This window comes from Gallus gallus, chromosome 7, assembly GCF_016699485.2.
Source record: "Gallus gallus isolate bGalGal1 chromosome 7, bGalGal1.mat.broiler.GRCg7b, whole genome shotgun sequence".
Lineage (NCBI taxonomy): Eukaryota > Metazoa > Chordata > Aves > Galliformes > Phasianidae > Gallus > Gallus gallus.
In genome coordinates this window covers 9,695,939-9,710,661 of record NC_052538.1, presented here as the reverse complement: position 1 = coordinate 9,710,661, position 14,723 = coordinate 9,695,939, and the positions used below count along the sequence as shown (strand labels likewise).

The window sequence follows — 14,723 nt, the reverse complement described above, 5'->3', positions numbered from 1 at the left end:
TTTGGTGGTTAGGACACTGTCTGGGATGGCAGGACACATAATTTGAAAACTTCCAGAGGAGGAGGAAACTTAAGACACAGGTGGGTTGTAAATTGCATTTTGAGATGCTCAGCTTTTCTAGTGTATTTTATAGGGAGACCTTAATCCAGAGAAGGGTACTGCACTCCTGAAAACATATGTCCCATGGGTCTGGCAGTCAGCTTTAAGTCCGTGTCCCTTTTGAGGCTGTTGCAGTTATTTTTGTGTGCAGACTAAATATGTGTTTATAGATCACGCATTCAGATTCAAACATTTGTAGACCTATATAGAGGAGTTTTTGGTAGCTTAGTATTGGAAAGGCACAAACAATGGTGTTTTGGAAATCTTATTGTCTTGCTCCTCTGCTCACTGATCTTCCTTTAAAAGGGAGAATGAAACACAGGCTGTTATTTTTAATGAGCAATAATGTGGGAAAGAGATGTGCTTTTTAATGACTGGAAAACTAGCTCAGTAAAAAGAAATTTGACCCACCTGATGAAGGGGAATGTGTATTACATGGATTTCTTGACAAGGCCTAGAGCTAGGATTAAGAGCATTTATGAAAATTCTTATCCTTTTTTTTTTTTTTTTTTCCCCTTGTTAAACTCTGGGAGCATTGTGAAACGTTTGTGAGAGGGCCAGTGTGTTAGCAAGGAAGTAGTAATGTGTGAGAAGTGATACTGGTATACCTGTTGACTGCTTTCTCTCATCTTTTGAAGGTCACCTGGAAGTTGTTGCCTTACTGATTAATCATGGTGCAGAGGTGACTTGTAAAGACAAGAAGGGTTACACCCCACTTCATGCAGCTTCATCCAATGGGCAGATTAACATTGTGAAACACCTCCTTAACCTGGGAGTAGAGGTACGTGTTTCTCTGCATTCAAAGATGATATTTTTCTCTTATGGATGCTGCTACATCAGTGAAGCTTCTAAAGAAAATAGTTCCTGTTTTCTGGACTGTGAAAAGCACCTTATGCTTTGTGTAGTTTATTAGTTTAAGAGCCAGGAAACATACTGGAATGAAAGTGTCTGATATGGACACTAATTTCCAGGTCACCTTGCTGAAGGATTAGGGAAATACATGCTGTTTCTATAGAGGAAGGTGGAATAATGAAGTCTCCCTTGGCTTGGCATTCCCTTTGGTATGATGAGAGGAGATTCACAGTACATACGTGGAGTACTATACTAAGTTGCATTTCAGCCTGTTTAAATTTCAGGTTGTGTATTTCCTGCATCAGGTAGTGGGAGGAAGGGGAAGAATTATTTTCTCTCAGGAAGAGATCTTTATTTCAGGGTACAGACTTCTCTTAGGCTAATATTGTCAACTCAGTGGTCCAAAGCTGCAGCAAAATGACCAGAAGAGTCTGTGCTGGTTGTCAATCAAAGATATTGAATAAATTCATTGTATTTGCTAGCTGTATAGCCAGCTGACTTGACCTGCCAAAAAAATGTCAGAAGTCTGTGTCGAATGTGAATAGGTGTTTCCCATTATTAGCAGTACCATGCTAATAATGACATTGAAGTTTCACGTTCTCCACAGAGATAGGATCTTTGAGATCTTTTTTGTAGAAGCATATTCACAACATGCTCGAGTCCTTTGTACAACCTGTCTCGCCCTGCTTTACAGAACAGCAGTTGAATTCTAAGCCAATGATGAAGAAGTAATGTAATCTTAATTACATCTTCATAATACTGAACTGCTGAAAGTGGCTTCTTTATTGAAGTGTAAATGGCTGTGCAATTTCACCATCCATTCACTAAGTCACTTTCCCTTCCCAAAAGGAATCTGCAGAAAGAGATCTTAAGCCTGATTCTATTCACAAAAACTCAATAGAAGGTATTTTCATTTATGTATTTTTAAAAGACTGAGCTTTTTATTTTTCTTTCTCTCCCATTTTTATATTGAAAGGCTTTCCAACTTATTAGGATTTTTATCATCATCATCATTACATAGTCCTGCTATCAGCTTTAAGCTTCAGTCTGGCTTTTAGAAATTGCCAGTAGGATAAGAAGTTAGTGATAATGAAGGTAAAGCATTCCAAATTAAGCTCTCTGGGAGAATTTTTTTCATCAATGAAATTTGCTGGTGAGAAATATGCCCTATGACAGTTGAAGCCTCTAGCTATTTCTATTTGCAGTACCTGATGCAATATGTAAAATGATAAGCTGATGTCTGTGATGTTACCTTTGTCTCCTTGTCTCATTTTAGATCGATGAAATGAATATCTATGGAAATACTGCGCTTCATATTGCCTGTTACAATGGTCAGGATTCTGTTGTTAATGAGCTGATTGACTATGGTGCTAATGTAAATCAGCCCAATAATAATGGATTCACTCCCTTGCATTTTGCTGCTGCCTCCACTCATGGAGCACTGTGTCTTGAACTACTAGTGAATAATGGGGCAGATGTTAACATTCAGGTAAAACTTGCATTTTACCTCTTCAGTTTTACTTTATCCTATTTTGCATACCTTAGGAGTCTGGAAACTGCAGTAACGAGTACAGCAAGTCTTTGAGTACTTAATAGAATTAGAGTGATGCTGAGAATGCTAATCATTAAACCGTTTCGATGAGATTAACTTCTAGCAGAGGAGCATTCAGTGCCTTTATAAATATAATAGCAGCCTTAAACTCTAGGCCAGCCACTCTACTGAAACCAGCTAAAATATAGTCCCAGGAGCTCCGTCAAAATGTTGACTTGGGCAGTGGTATTAAGTCAAGGAAATGTTTCTTTCTGGTGTTTTCCTTCCTCCTGCAATATGGATTTAATTAAATCTGATTCTAACCAAGTTTCTTTAGACTTTCCTGGGTAAGCAAGACCTCAAGGTTGTTTGTTTACGTATTTTAAAGCGTGAGTTTACAAAGCCTGATTCTGTTTTGGTTATCTGATGCTCTTGAGATGTAAGTGATACATATATCTTGATGAACCTGAAAGCGACTCGCTTAGAAGACTTGAGATCTCTAAGTTCAAATAAGACTTTGGCTACTTTACTTTAAATTGTGTGTTTCAGTTTCTCATCTGTAAAAATGGTCTCCTAGCATCTAGTAATTCTAGCAGGTCGCTTGAGATCAGTGGACAGTGAGTGTACTATTTAAACGCAGAATTATTGAGGTGAAATTAGATATTGCGCTCACCAGTGAGTGCAGAGCCCAGTGCCAAAAATGAAACGATGTGAGTAGTGAGGCAACTGTCGCTTGCTATTTTCTGAGCTGCTCAGCTTTCCCAAACTCAGTTTCTTTCTCTAGATCCCAGAACACTGATCTCAGCTCATTGTAGTTTTTCTTGTGTACTCATTCCTTGTTTTCTGTTTGTCTTTTGTAGACGTCTTGGTTTTGATTAAGTTGACAAAACTTTTTTTTTTATAATGTTTTCTGTTTTAGGATATATCTATAAAATTGCAGATTGAAGCATCAGTTGTATTCCTCACATCTCTGTGACTGCTCCTCCTTAGCTTTGTGGTTCATTTAAAAAAAAATTCTTCTTCCTGCAAAGAGTAAGGAGAAAAAAAAATGACTAAATGGGAGATAGTATGGTCACATTCAAGAGTGATATGTCAGATATCTGGAAGTTTCTATCAAACACTGCATATGGCCAGGCTCTGAGGATAGGCTGTAGCTCAGATCATTTCCTGATTGCTGCTGAGGAACTGCTTTACTTACATGTTTGTACCTTTTGCGTTTGTTATGACGTGTTGATTCGGGCCTGTAGTCTTTAGAAGCCATTGGAGCTCTTATGTGAAGAATAGCTGTAGGATGTTGAACTGTGAGACTTATAGTTGTTACCTCTTCTCTTCATGCTTAGTGATTGTTTTGACATTTTGTTTGTTAGAGTAAGGATGGAAAGAGCCCACTGCACATGACAGCTGTCCACGGGAGGTTCACACGGTCACAGACCCTCATTCAGAATGGTGAGTTTCAATGCCTGTTCAATAACTCTCCAAAAGAGCAGGCATTTTTTGGGTTGGAATTTTTGGTTTTCTGACCCAGAATGCCAGAGAACTTCTTTGAAAGGTGTTCAGCTCTGCATCAAATTCTAAGTATGATCTGCATTTACAGGTCTCCTTTCGTAGTGTCACCTAGTGACACCTCTTGGTTCTTAACAAAATCCGGTCTTTCTCTACCTGATGATGAAGCAACTGATCTTTTGTGATTCTTAACCTGATAATAAGAACGAAGGGCTCTGTTTAGGATGTTTCATATGATGAGAGAAAGGCACAGATAACTTTCTCAGATGATTAGAAGAGTAAAAAAGTTCTAGTTATCCTCCCTTGTGAGCTGTGGTGCTCTTAGAGCCCACACTGTTTTCTCTATGCCATCACTCAACAGCTGTACTGCTCTTAACTCTCATCTTATCACTGTCTTCACTAAGTGCCGAATAAATACTCTGCAGGGTGGACCAGCACCACTTTGTTTATTTTGGCATAGCCAGGAGTAGATTCCAGAGCTTGTAATTACCTGTCATACTCATTAAGTATCTCTTTTGTCCAAGAATACTACAGCATATAACAAATATTATTGTTGGCGATCTGACAGAGGCCTGTTTTCTGACTGACAGAGGTTGCCAATACCGATTGTTTACTTGTATTTGTTTTGGCCATTATGCTGGACAGGACAGTCTGTTTTCTTTTGTTTGTTTGTTTCTGTTGTTTTGTTTCTTTGTTTAACTACAATCCCAAACTGGGAACCTCATCTAATTGCAGTATCCCTGTTCCAGCATTTTGCTAGCCTTTTTTTACCATTAGAAGATTCTTCATAGCATGTTACTAGAACTTTTCTTGTTGTAGTTATGGCCTGTTATCTCATCTGCGTAGTGGAAATGCAGTAAATATTACCATATCCTCATTTTAGCAAGACTTTTGCATGCTTTCATAAAGTATTCTCCCAGAAAACTAATGAAGTACGGTCAAAATGAAAACATTATTGTGTGGGTGCATAACGGCTAGAAAAACTACTTTCAGACATCAGTAATAAATGGATCACTGTTGAAATGGAAGGTGTAATGAGATTTTTTTCTCTTCCCTCCTGGGTCTGGTACACTATCCAGTATTTTCATTAACAGCTTGGGTGATGGAATATGAAGTGTGCTCTTAATATTCAGAGAAAACATGAAGTTAGGAGAGACTGTTTAGCAGAAGCTGGAGTCAAAATTGAAAATAAGCCCTTAAAATTGGAGAAAAGCTCTAATGCAAGTAATGGAAAGGAGAGATACAACGCAGGCAGGAATATCAGTTACACAAATACAGAATAGCAAAAGCTGAGTGGGTGACATTTCCTTAAGAAAGGATTTGGTGTTTGCAGACGATCGAGAACTGCACGCACGTCAACAATTCCATGGTGTTGCCAAGAAAAAAAAAAATAGAGGAAAAAAGCATACAATGTACAGGAGTATAGATAGGAGCATAGCCAGCAGGCATGAAGTAATCCTTTTGCTCAGCTCAGTATTTGTAGACATCAGCTGTAGTACTGTTTCTGGCTTTTGACGTTTTCCTTTCAGAAGGATGTGGGCCAGCTGGAGAGAACTGGGAGAAGGACAAGGATGGTTGAATTACAGCAAACCTAATTTACAAAGAGAGACTGAAAGAGCGAGAGTTGTTTGATCCAAAAAGGAAAACAGGGACTTGCTAGCAATCTTTGCATGCATCAAAAGCTGTAGCGGAGAAGAAAGAAGAAATTAGTTTTTCTTGTTTGAGGATAAAACACGAGATGACAGGCATAAACTGCAGCAAGAAAAGTTCTACTTAAGCACTGTGTAGCAATTTCTAATGATTAAATGTTAGCTGTATGTCATCCTGCTCACTGCCTGTTCCCCACCATGTTTCCCCACTGAAGTTGGAGAAGGAGGTGAGAGCACTGCTGGTGAACCATGGTTAGTACTGTGGCTGACAGCTGATGACTCACTGTGTGCCAATCTCATTCTCTGAAATTCAGTGGCCTGGTTTTGCTGCATTCACTGGAGAGAAATAGCATTTGTGGTCACAAGTTCACACTTAATCTTTTGCTATTAAACTGTCCGAAAATATTTTTTGCAGGAGGGGAAATTGACTGTGTTGATAAGGATGGTAACACCCCACTGCACGTGGCTGCAAGATATGGACATGAGCTATTGATCAACACCCTCATAACCAGCGGAGCTGATACTGCCAAGTAGGTGGCTGAAGTGGAGCTTCTAATGATCAAATGCTATGTCTGATGCTGGGAAGCATAGGTATTCCTCAGTTTCTGAGGTTAAAATGGTTAGATGCGTTTGTTCTACACTTCACTAAAATATCAAATGATTGAACAGATAGAAGGGAGGAAACCATGCTAAGGTCTTACTTTACACAGTTATATGGTTGCAAGTAGTACCAGTACTGCTTTTTTTTTCTGAAGGGTTGATGTGACCCATTGATACAGGATGTATATAAAAGTGCATCTTGATCACAGTAATTCCATAAAGTCCCTAACAAAGAGTTTGTCTAGGAAACATAATTGGAAGAATTTCAAATACTTTCCAAGGGAATTATGTCCATATTCCATAGTATTTAAATTGGCCTTATAATGGCATGTTACATGCAGTGACGATTCTATTATCTTGTATCTTTTGATGAGACAAAGGATAATCAATAGAATTGCAGTACTACAAAGCAGTTGTTACTAAGCCTGATCTCAGTATAAATTTAGATCCTGTGTTGATTTTGCATTGTTTATGATAGCCGGATGACTGAAATAATAGGACAGTTTTTTTCTGATTTGTTATTTTAGGCCTTTTTTTTAATGAATAATGGAACAACGAGTTGAATTCGGAAACAGATTACTAAATGTTGTTAGTCTTATGGCCTGTCAAAAGAAAACAGCAAACCTGAAGTAAACAAAGGAGTGTAAGAAAAGAGTAATGCTATGCCATGAGATACCTATACTGGATGTTTACAGTGGAATCTGATTACATAAGTGTAAATTTTCAGCTACCAACTGCACGCTTCCAGGATAAAGTTTGTTCTTGATCTAGAATGCACTGTGGAAGTCAGTAACCTCTCTTGACTTAGCTAGATAGGATCACTGTTTGCAAATTTAAATGAGCTTGTTTTTGTCTGGGAGATACTTGCAGCTCTCTCTGATCGGTGCTTGAGGATCTTTAAGAAACGGATATATTTGCCCATATTCCTGCATCAAGTATGGTTCTCTCTATTCAAACTCTATTCAAAGGGTGGGACAGATCTTCAAGGGGCATGGGTAATGAAATTCCATAGGTTCCAGTGAATGTCAGATTAGCATAGCCAAATGAAGATCTTGGTGTCTAAATCAGTGTATACTTTTGCTAGCTCTTTCTCCAGTACAGTAAACTTCAATCTGCCTCTTTTCTTGAGCTTTAGATGTAAAATGAGCTGCAGTGGAGTAGCACACTCTTGGACTCAAGGTCATCCAGTTCAAAATCTCTATTTTTCACTCAAGTGACTGGAACATTGATAAAATAAATCACTTCTTCCAGCACCAAAAATGAGTGAAATAAGAAGTTGTCTCAGAAGTCCCTGTCAGGTCCAAGTGATGATCAGCCAGGAGCACTGAAACACTGGGAGTGGGCTTTTGTACACACTGCATGTAAATAGCTCTGACTGAGTTCCCCAAACTGGTTTAGGAAAAAAAAAAGCTCCACAACTAGCAACAACTGCAGACAGCTCAGTCAGTCTTTGAGGCAGTTGTGTTTTAAGGAGGAGGTATGTAAGAGGTGGGAGGAACCACTGTGAACAGCGCTGTTGAAGTGTGCCTGGTTAGCAGATGTGCAGATGGTGTGTTTCGATGGAAACCAGCCAAAACACGTGGTGGCTGGAAATCTTGACCTAAAAGATGAAAAATATTACTTGAGATAACAAGGTGGAGGAGGATATGGAGGGAAATGGGTGTAGGAAGAAATATGGCAAGGCAGAGTGTCCAGTGTTGGCTTAAGTAAATGACTCCACAACTAAAAAAGAAATGTAGCCTGTTTATACAGATGCATCAGCTCAGTGGAGCTTGTGCTGTTTCCTTTATAAGAGACTGCCAGATCATCTTGAAAGAGATTTGCTCTAAAATGTAGATGCTGAACACTGAAAAAATTCAGATTTGTGCAGTGCCCCAGGTTGCTCGTTAGTGTAGAAAAGCAGCAAGAAGGACAAATTTCATGTGAAGACAGAGAAAGGCTGGAACTGTGGCTTCTGGAAAGAAAGATGTTTTTAAAAGTAAATCAGTATTGGTTAAATACAGGTGTGTAAAACGTTGGTGAGAACGAGACATCTTTATTAACATTCACACTTCTTTGTTTAAAGTATCTTTAGTAATTATGATTTATGGCAAACCTTGCTGAAAAAAATGTTCCTTTGTTTTTTGTCCATATCTGAAATCTTCCATGAGGTGATGGTGCTTTCCATCCACCAACTGTCTTACAGATAGAAATCCATCTGCTGCTGTTCAAGTGTTTGCCGTTTTCCAAAAATGTATCTGCTGAAGCAGGCACTAGATGATAATCTTGGTGAGATAGTTGGTTAGAGGCTCCATGTTTGTATGCACTTGGATGACTGCCTGTAATAGCATTTCTAGAATAACTGTATACTTTGCACAGAACACAATGCTGAGTGACAGAAGCCAAGATGTCTAAGCTCAGAAATCTTCTAAGACGGTAAATGGTGGCATGTTCAGGGGCTGAGCTGGGATGACTTGTGGGTGCCAGTAACAGCTGCTGAGTGCTCAGCTTGTTGAAAAATGAACGTGACTGCCTGATACAGATTTAGCTTCATGATAGGTGTCTACTTTTTTGTTTTGCTTTGGTTTTCTTTTGTTTGACCCAATGTGTCTGCACTGAGGAGTTTATAGTGTAATTGAAAAGAGGGTCGTGTATTCACAGGGAAGGGGGAGTGAAAGAGCATGTGAGGACAGTAGCTGGAGCAAACAGGATTAGATGATTAGTTGTTTGGGTGTGGGAGGAAAACCCTAAGTGTCACAGCACTTTAAAGGAAAGCATGAAGAGAAGTCATCTGATGCTTCAGCCCGTTGGGTGAGGGAAGAAAAGGAGGCTTTTGAAAACCCAAGTGAGAGTTATCTAAAGCAAGATAACAACTGTACAAATAGGTTTCAGAAATAATGCAGAGAAGCTTTTGGTATTTACTTTTATCCCTTAGAATGCCGTTGCAATATATGTAGCTGATGCACAAATCTGTGTAGCCCACACTGTGAGATTGACTCTGTTCCCTTGCTGTCCCCCTTACCAAAGCTTTCATTTCACGTTTTTAGAAGCCTTCCTCCTGCATTCTGTTCAAAGCACAGTGCCAAGATTTTTCTGTATCAGAATTAATTTTAACTCCTGAGCAGGATAGTGAGTAAATATAGATAAAATCAGCAAGACAGGAAGAATCTTCTTTAAAAAAGATCAAAAATGCAGCCTTTATGGAAGGACCTTTTCATGTGTTTGTATACCACCTGTATTTTTACAAGACCCTGTCTCATGAGGCCGTTGTGCCTTTCAGGTGTGGCATCCACAACATGTTTCCTCTTCACCTAGCAGCACTGAATGCTCACTCAGATTGCTGTAGGAAATTGTTGTCCTCAGGTAAGTAAACGTAGCAGAGTCTGTGAAGCTCAGTAATGTATCTGTGCTGCTTACAGCCCCTTTATGCTCATTGTTGTGAACTGCTGAAATGAAAGACTTCCTGTGCTGCTGCCTGGTGTGGTGTACGGCGTGTGCGGGGTTTTCCTAACAACATGCTGATAATTCCTTGCATCCTGGATTGTTCATGCGCAAAGCCCTTTTCTCCTGGCAGACTTTTTATGCCTGGAAGGAGGAAACCTGGGGCCCTTTTCTAAATTATAGAAGTACGAGTGACAGTTTTATTTTCATTTTGTTCTCTCCTCAAATAAATGGTTCAAGAAATTATGTCCTTGAAGCCTTCACTTTCGCAAGTATTGGCATCTTGCTGATGATAGTGTATCCTAGTTACAGCTAAAGTGTGTTTCTCAGTCTGGTCAGAGTAAAGGAGTGAGGCTGTCCAGAGTTTGATGTGCAGAAGAGGGGAAGCTCAATGAGGGTGCAGTGCCTGAAGAGCAGTCTCAGGTTCTTCACCAGAGCCCAAAGCAAAAGCAGCAGGAGTTTGCGGACCCAACTGTTTTAAAAGAGGCAGTTTTCAGAGGGCCAAATCTCTTTTTTTCCAGGCAAGAGTTCATCTGTGTTAATAAATAAATAAATGAAACAAAAACCAATGCAAAAAACAAGGCACTTTTCTTTCCTAAGAAAGAGTTTTTTCATCGCTTAACATACAAAATGTCCTACAATGACTTTTTTTTTCCCATAAGCTTGAGTCCTGTAGAGTGTAAAAAAGAATGTGAAAAATAACAATTATATACCCCTTTACTGGTATGCTTTGACCTTGACCAGCAGGTCAGGAAGGAGAACAAAACCTCTGAGTGACCAGAGTTACCACTTCCAGGCTTTATCTTGGGCCTTGTGCATCCTTATGACTATCCCTGCATGCTCCTGGAAGCCTCTTCCCAAAAACTAAAGCCAGTCTAAAAACCACACACAATAGAACTGGCCCTGTTTCGTGTTCAGGCTGACTCTGTGGTTTTTCTTATTTCTTCATGTTTTCTGTCTTCATGTCCTGCTGTCACAGTTCTCTCAAAGTATCTGCCTCCTAAATGCCTGCCACATGCTTTTCAGTAGGGATGTGGCGCAGAGCTGGATGCGGAACTCCATTCTCGTTGACTTCGCAGCTCTTTTTATAGAGCTGCCAAAGTGGAGCAGCTGCTCGCCATTTCCGTGACAACCTTTTTCTGACTGTAGTTGCTTGTGTTCTGTTTTTTTCTAACTAACTGATTTTTCTGTCTCTGCAATGTTTCTTGTGGTTTAACTAGGACAAAAGTATAGCATAGTGTCCTTGTTTAGTAATGAGCACGTGCTGTCTGCAGGCTTTGAAATAGACACCCCTGATAGTTTTGGAAGAACGTGCCTCCACGCTGCCGCTGCAGGAGGGTGAGTAGTTGTGACTATAGCTGTTACAAGTTATTTTGTAGTTTCATTGCAGATTTGGTGCATACTAATTCAGCTGTGCCAACCACAGATGTCAAATTTGGGTCATCTGAGATGGTATTTTGCCACTGCCCTCGTGCTTAGGTTGCTTGCTTGCAAAACAAAGAAGATGGTCTGATCTCAACAACAAACAGCTGACTTGTGACTGAAGCATTAGTTTTGGACACGGAGTGAAACTTCCTTCTCATGTCCCTGTGAAAACACTGCTTCAGTTTGGGTAGGAGTGCTGTGCACTCACCCAGATCCATGTATTGGCCGTAATTGTTGGTGAGGGCTATCAGTCAGCAGCAAACTGTCAGCTCCTAAAGCAAAATGTGGAGTAAGGAGAAGGAGCTGTGGTTCCTGAGATGCTGCTGCCAGGGCAGTTATTGCCAGCTTCCTCATCTGGACTGCATTCTTGCCTGTAAACGTGAGCATGCACTTGCATTTGCTGCCTTGCACTTCAGCGTGCAACCTTGGAGTCCAAATGCAGCTCATCTCCCTCCCAATTCTCAGGTGCAAGTTTGAAAATGAAATTAAAAACCCCCACCAAATTAGAAAGCCAAGACTGTTATCCTTTCAGGATGATGTATTTCTGCACGGAGTCTGGAAATGGAAACAAATGAAAGCTGAAATGTATCAATTTATGTCGTAAATGTAGCATCCAGACAGTTAAATATTTCCAAATTATTGTCAGTGGAGCACTGTGAAGTTAGCCTAGCAAATGGACAAAATGTTTGGCAAGCACTGAGTTTTGACTCTTCTGTTGAGGACTTTACGGCTCAGAAAACAGCTGAAATGGAGCCTTGGCTTAGAACCACCTTGGATTCTCTGTGATGATAGCAAGCAGAAATGGTCATCCATGGTGCATACTTGGCAGTCTTTCTGGAAGTTGCTTTTCTTCCTGGTGTATTAAAAGGCATATATCACAAAATGGTCATTGTTAGAAACACCTAACGAAATTGATCCAAATACTGGTTGTATTATTTTTATGGTATTATTCTTGTCCATACTTGTCTTCTGTTATTAATGAAGGAGATGTGACCCTTGCTTCGATTGAGATTATTATGGTACACTTCAGATACTACTCCTTTGATAGGGCTGCACCCCAAAAGAATGATAAAAACAACCTGAAAATCCAAAAGAGAGGGAAGGAGAAATTTCATAAGAAGCAAAAGTGGCTTATGAAAATAAGCCGTATTTTTCCAGTGGCTTACTACAATTGTCATCACTAACAAGTGTTTCTATTTTTAGTATGCTGTGATGAGTGTTTTGCAGTTATTTTATGGAATAGCAATTTTGAGTAGGGATCAACTTATGCCAACATTCTGCATCCAGTCTTTTTTTTTTTTATCCCCTGGAGTTGGAGCTATGCAAAAAACGCTTTTTTTCCCTTGCACTTACCTGTTATTCCCATTACATTAATGGGAGCTGTATGGACTTGAGGAAAAGGACATACTTCAAGGGCTTGCTCATTTTGATTGTGAACAGATTTATTGCCCCTGTTAATGACAAGGAAGTCTTGGAAAGTGCTGTGCTTCTTTATGTTGTTTTCTGGCTTGGAGTCATACATTTATTCTCTTGAACTACAAAATAGATGAGAATTCAGCTGTTATATATATATATATATTTTTTATTAAAAATCACCTGGCTTTAAATGAGATGAAGTTAGGATGTGGTGAATTCTTTCAACAGATCAAAAAAGAGAAAAGCAATGGAGCCTAACTCTTCTGCTTATGTAAAAGCAATATTAATATGGCAATCATTTTAGACAGTTAACGCTCCTTATTCAGCAAAGCACTTAAAGAAATGCTTAAATCTATCATTTGCCAACAGGTGATATGAGAATAAACCTAAAAGTAACTCTTGTGTGGAATCTCACTAAAGTAAACAGGATTTTAGCACACCGTTGCAGCTTTGCAAGAGGGGGTGGATTTCGTTAAATGTCACCTCTTCATTATTAGACTGGCATTTTATCAGCTAGCAACAACTTTAAAAGTCCTCATAAAATACCATTCCAGCGTGGGAAGCGTTAGAGTACAGCCCCCTTTGAAAATCTCCAAATGCAACGAATTCAGATCATATTTACTGCTTTCGCTTCAGAAAATTAATTTGTCTTCTGCAGAAGTCTGAGGTTTTCTTTAAACAAGGGAAATAATTTCTCAAGCTTCACTTTCTATTTGCTGTGATTGGATTTCAGGTTATAGTTGGCCATATCCTGATTTTGCACTGCAAATAGTAAATAAATAAATAAAAAGTAGAACTTTTCCCTTTTGGAGGACAGGGAGACAACGAAGATGTAAGCTTCTGCTTTGTTCATGCTTTGGTTTTCTTCTCTTTTCAGTAATGTTGAATGTATAAAACTCTTGCAAAGCAGTGGAGCAGATTTTAATAAGAAGGACAAACGTGGGAGGTACGTAAATACTGAAACTCATTTAAAAAAAAAATAGAAATCTAGCAGGCAAGGATGAAAGACCGCCTCAGTCTGGGTATCATGTGTTCCATGAACAATGACAGTAAAATAAAGTAGGAGTTTGACGCTCCCTGCAAAGCTGCTGCTACAGTTACATGCCAAGCAAACAGGTGCAGACTTTATTAAATACGTAAAAGCCATCCCATCCTCTTGAGTTTTCTGTTTTAAAAATATCACTGATTTTTTTTTTTCCTCATTGCTTTTCTTATTGCCTAAATTCTTGTGCTTATGTGCCCAAGTCAGCACCTGGGTTACGATGGGAAGGACTGCTGCTATTTGATGTTCTTCCTACCTTTAATTTTTTTTTTTTCTGTTTTCTCCTCCATATGAAGTGTTGTTAAGAGTGTTGCTATGCCAGGAATGGATTTCACTCTTTGAGTGCTCCAGTGTTTTGTTCTGTGTTTTTCAACAAGGCAGGTGTTTTCCAAACCAGGTTCCCCAAAGCCTACTGGTGGAATTAGAGTGGGAGAAGAGCTTTAGCAGCTGACTTAATAGCACTGTTTGGTTTGGCACATTGTGTCTTGGGTGGCAGCAGACTGTGCCATCGCACACTGATAAATCGCTGCTCTGGCTATAAAGCCCCATAACGGGTACGGTATTGTCCACCCCCCAGCTGCAGCAGTGAGGCACATGCTTGGGTTTCCTGCTTCTTATGAAGCTGTAAACCATGATGGATGTATGCACAGTTGCTTTAGATCAGTGAGTAAGGTGAATTCGTATTAAATGGCTGATGATAGTAGCTCTGTTTGAACTGAAAACACTGCAGAAATTCTCCTTAACTACTGCTGGGATGTCTGGTTCTTTGGAGGACGCACAATAAAAAGCCACGGGTGCTTCAAGAGGCTGGTTAACTCTTTTGGAGGATTTATGGCTTTGTCATTGTGCTAGCATAAAGGAACTATGGCTGAAAGGGTCCAGCATGGCTCTGGTACTGTGGGCTGTACTCCATGGTAGAGAGACAGCAGTGACTATCATTCATATCCTCTGAATAAACCCGATGGAATTGTGTCAGATATGTCAATAAAAATTATGGTGATCTGTGAAGCAGAGCTGTCCTTGATGATTTATTGTTTGTTTGTTTTTTACAACCTCCACCAAAATAAAAGTAGCTGATTTTAGGAGACAAATGAATTTAAACTAGTTGAGCATTTTTGTGTAGCCGATAGAGCCTTTGCAAGTTTGAGCCCCTCTGACAGTTGTCCTGATGACTCAAGCTCTCTCT

At 39.6% G+C, this 14,723-nt stretch overlaps 1 protein-coding gene across 9 annotated transcripts in view; it reads left to right on the top strand.

Annotated features, from left to right (window-relative positions):
* Positions 1 to 14,723, top strand: part of ANKRD44 (ankyrin repeat domain 44) — a 110,473-nt gene that overhangs the window by 60,030 nt on the left and 35,720 nt on the right. For 6 of the 9 annotated variants that reach the window (XM_015289402.4, XM_015289404.4, XM_015289400.4 and 3 more), the window contains exons 7-13: positions 738 to 880; positions 2,228 to 2,440; positions 3,850 to 3,928; positions 6,050 to 6,164; positions 9,494 to 9,576; positions 10,875 to 10,992; positions 13,373 to 13,441. In XM_015289402.4, the coding sequence (XP_015144888.2) occupies positions 738 to 880; positions 2,228 to 2,440; positions 3,850 to 3,928; positions 6,050 to 6,164; positions 9,494 to 9,576; positions 10,875 to 10,992; positions 13,373 to 13,441 (820 nt within the window). The remainder of the gene's footprint in view (positions 1 to 737; positions 881 to 2,227; positions 2,441 to 3,849; positions 3,929 to 6,049; positions 6,165 to 9,493; positions 9,577 to 10,874; positions 10,993 to 13,372; positions 13,442 to 14,723) is intronic. The other 3 variants (XM_015289403.4, NM_001012915.2, XM_040703406.2) reach the window with 1 other exon arrangement.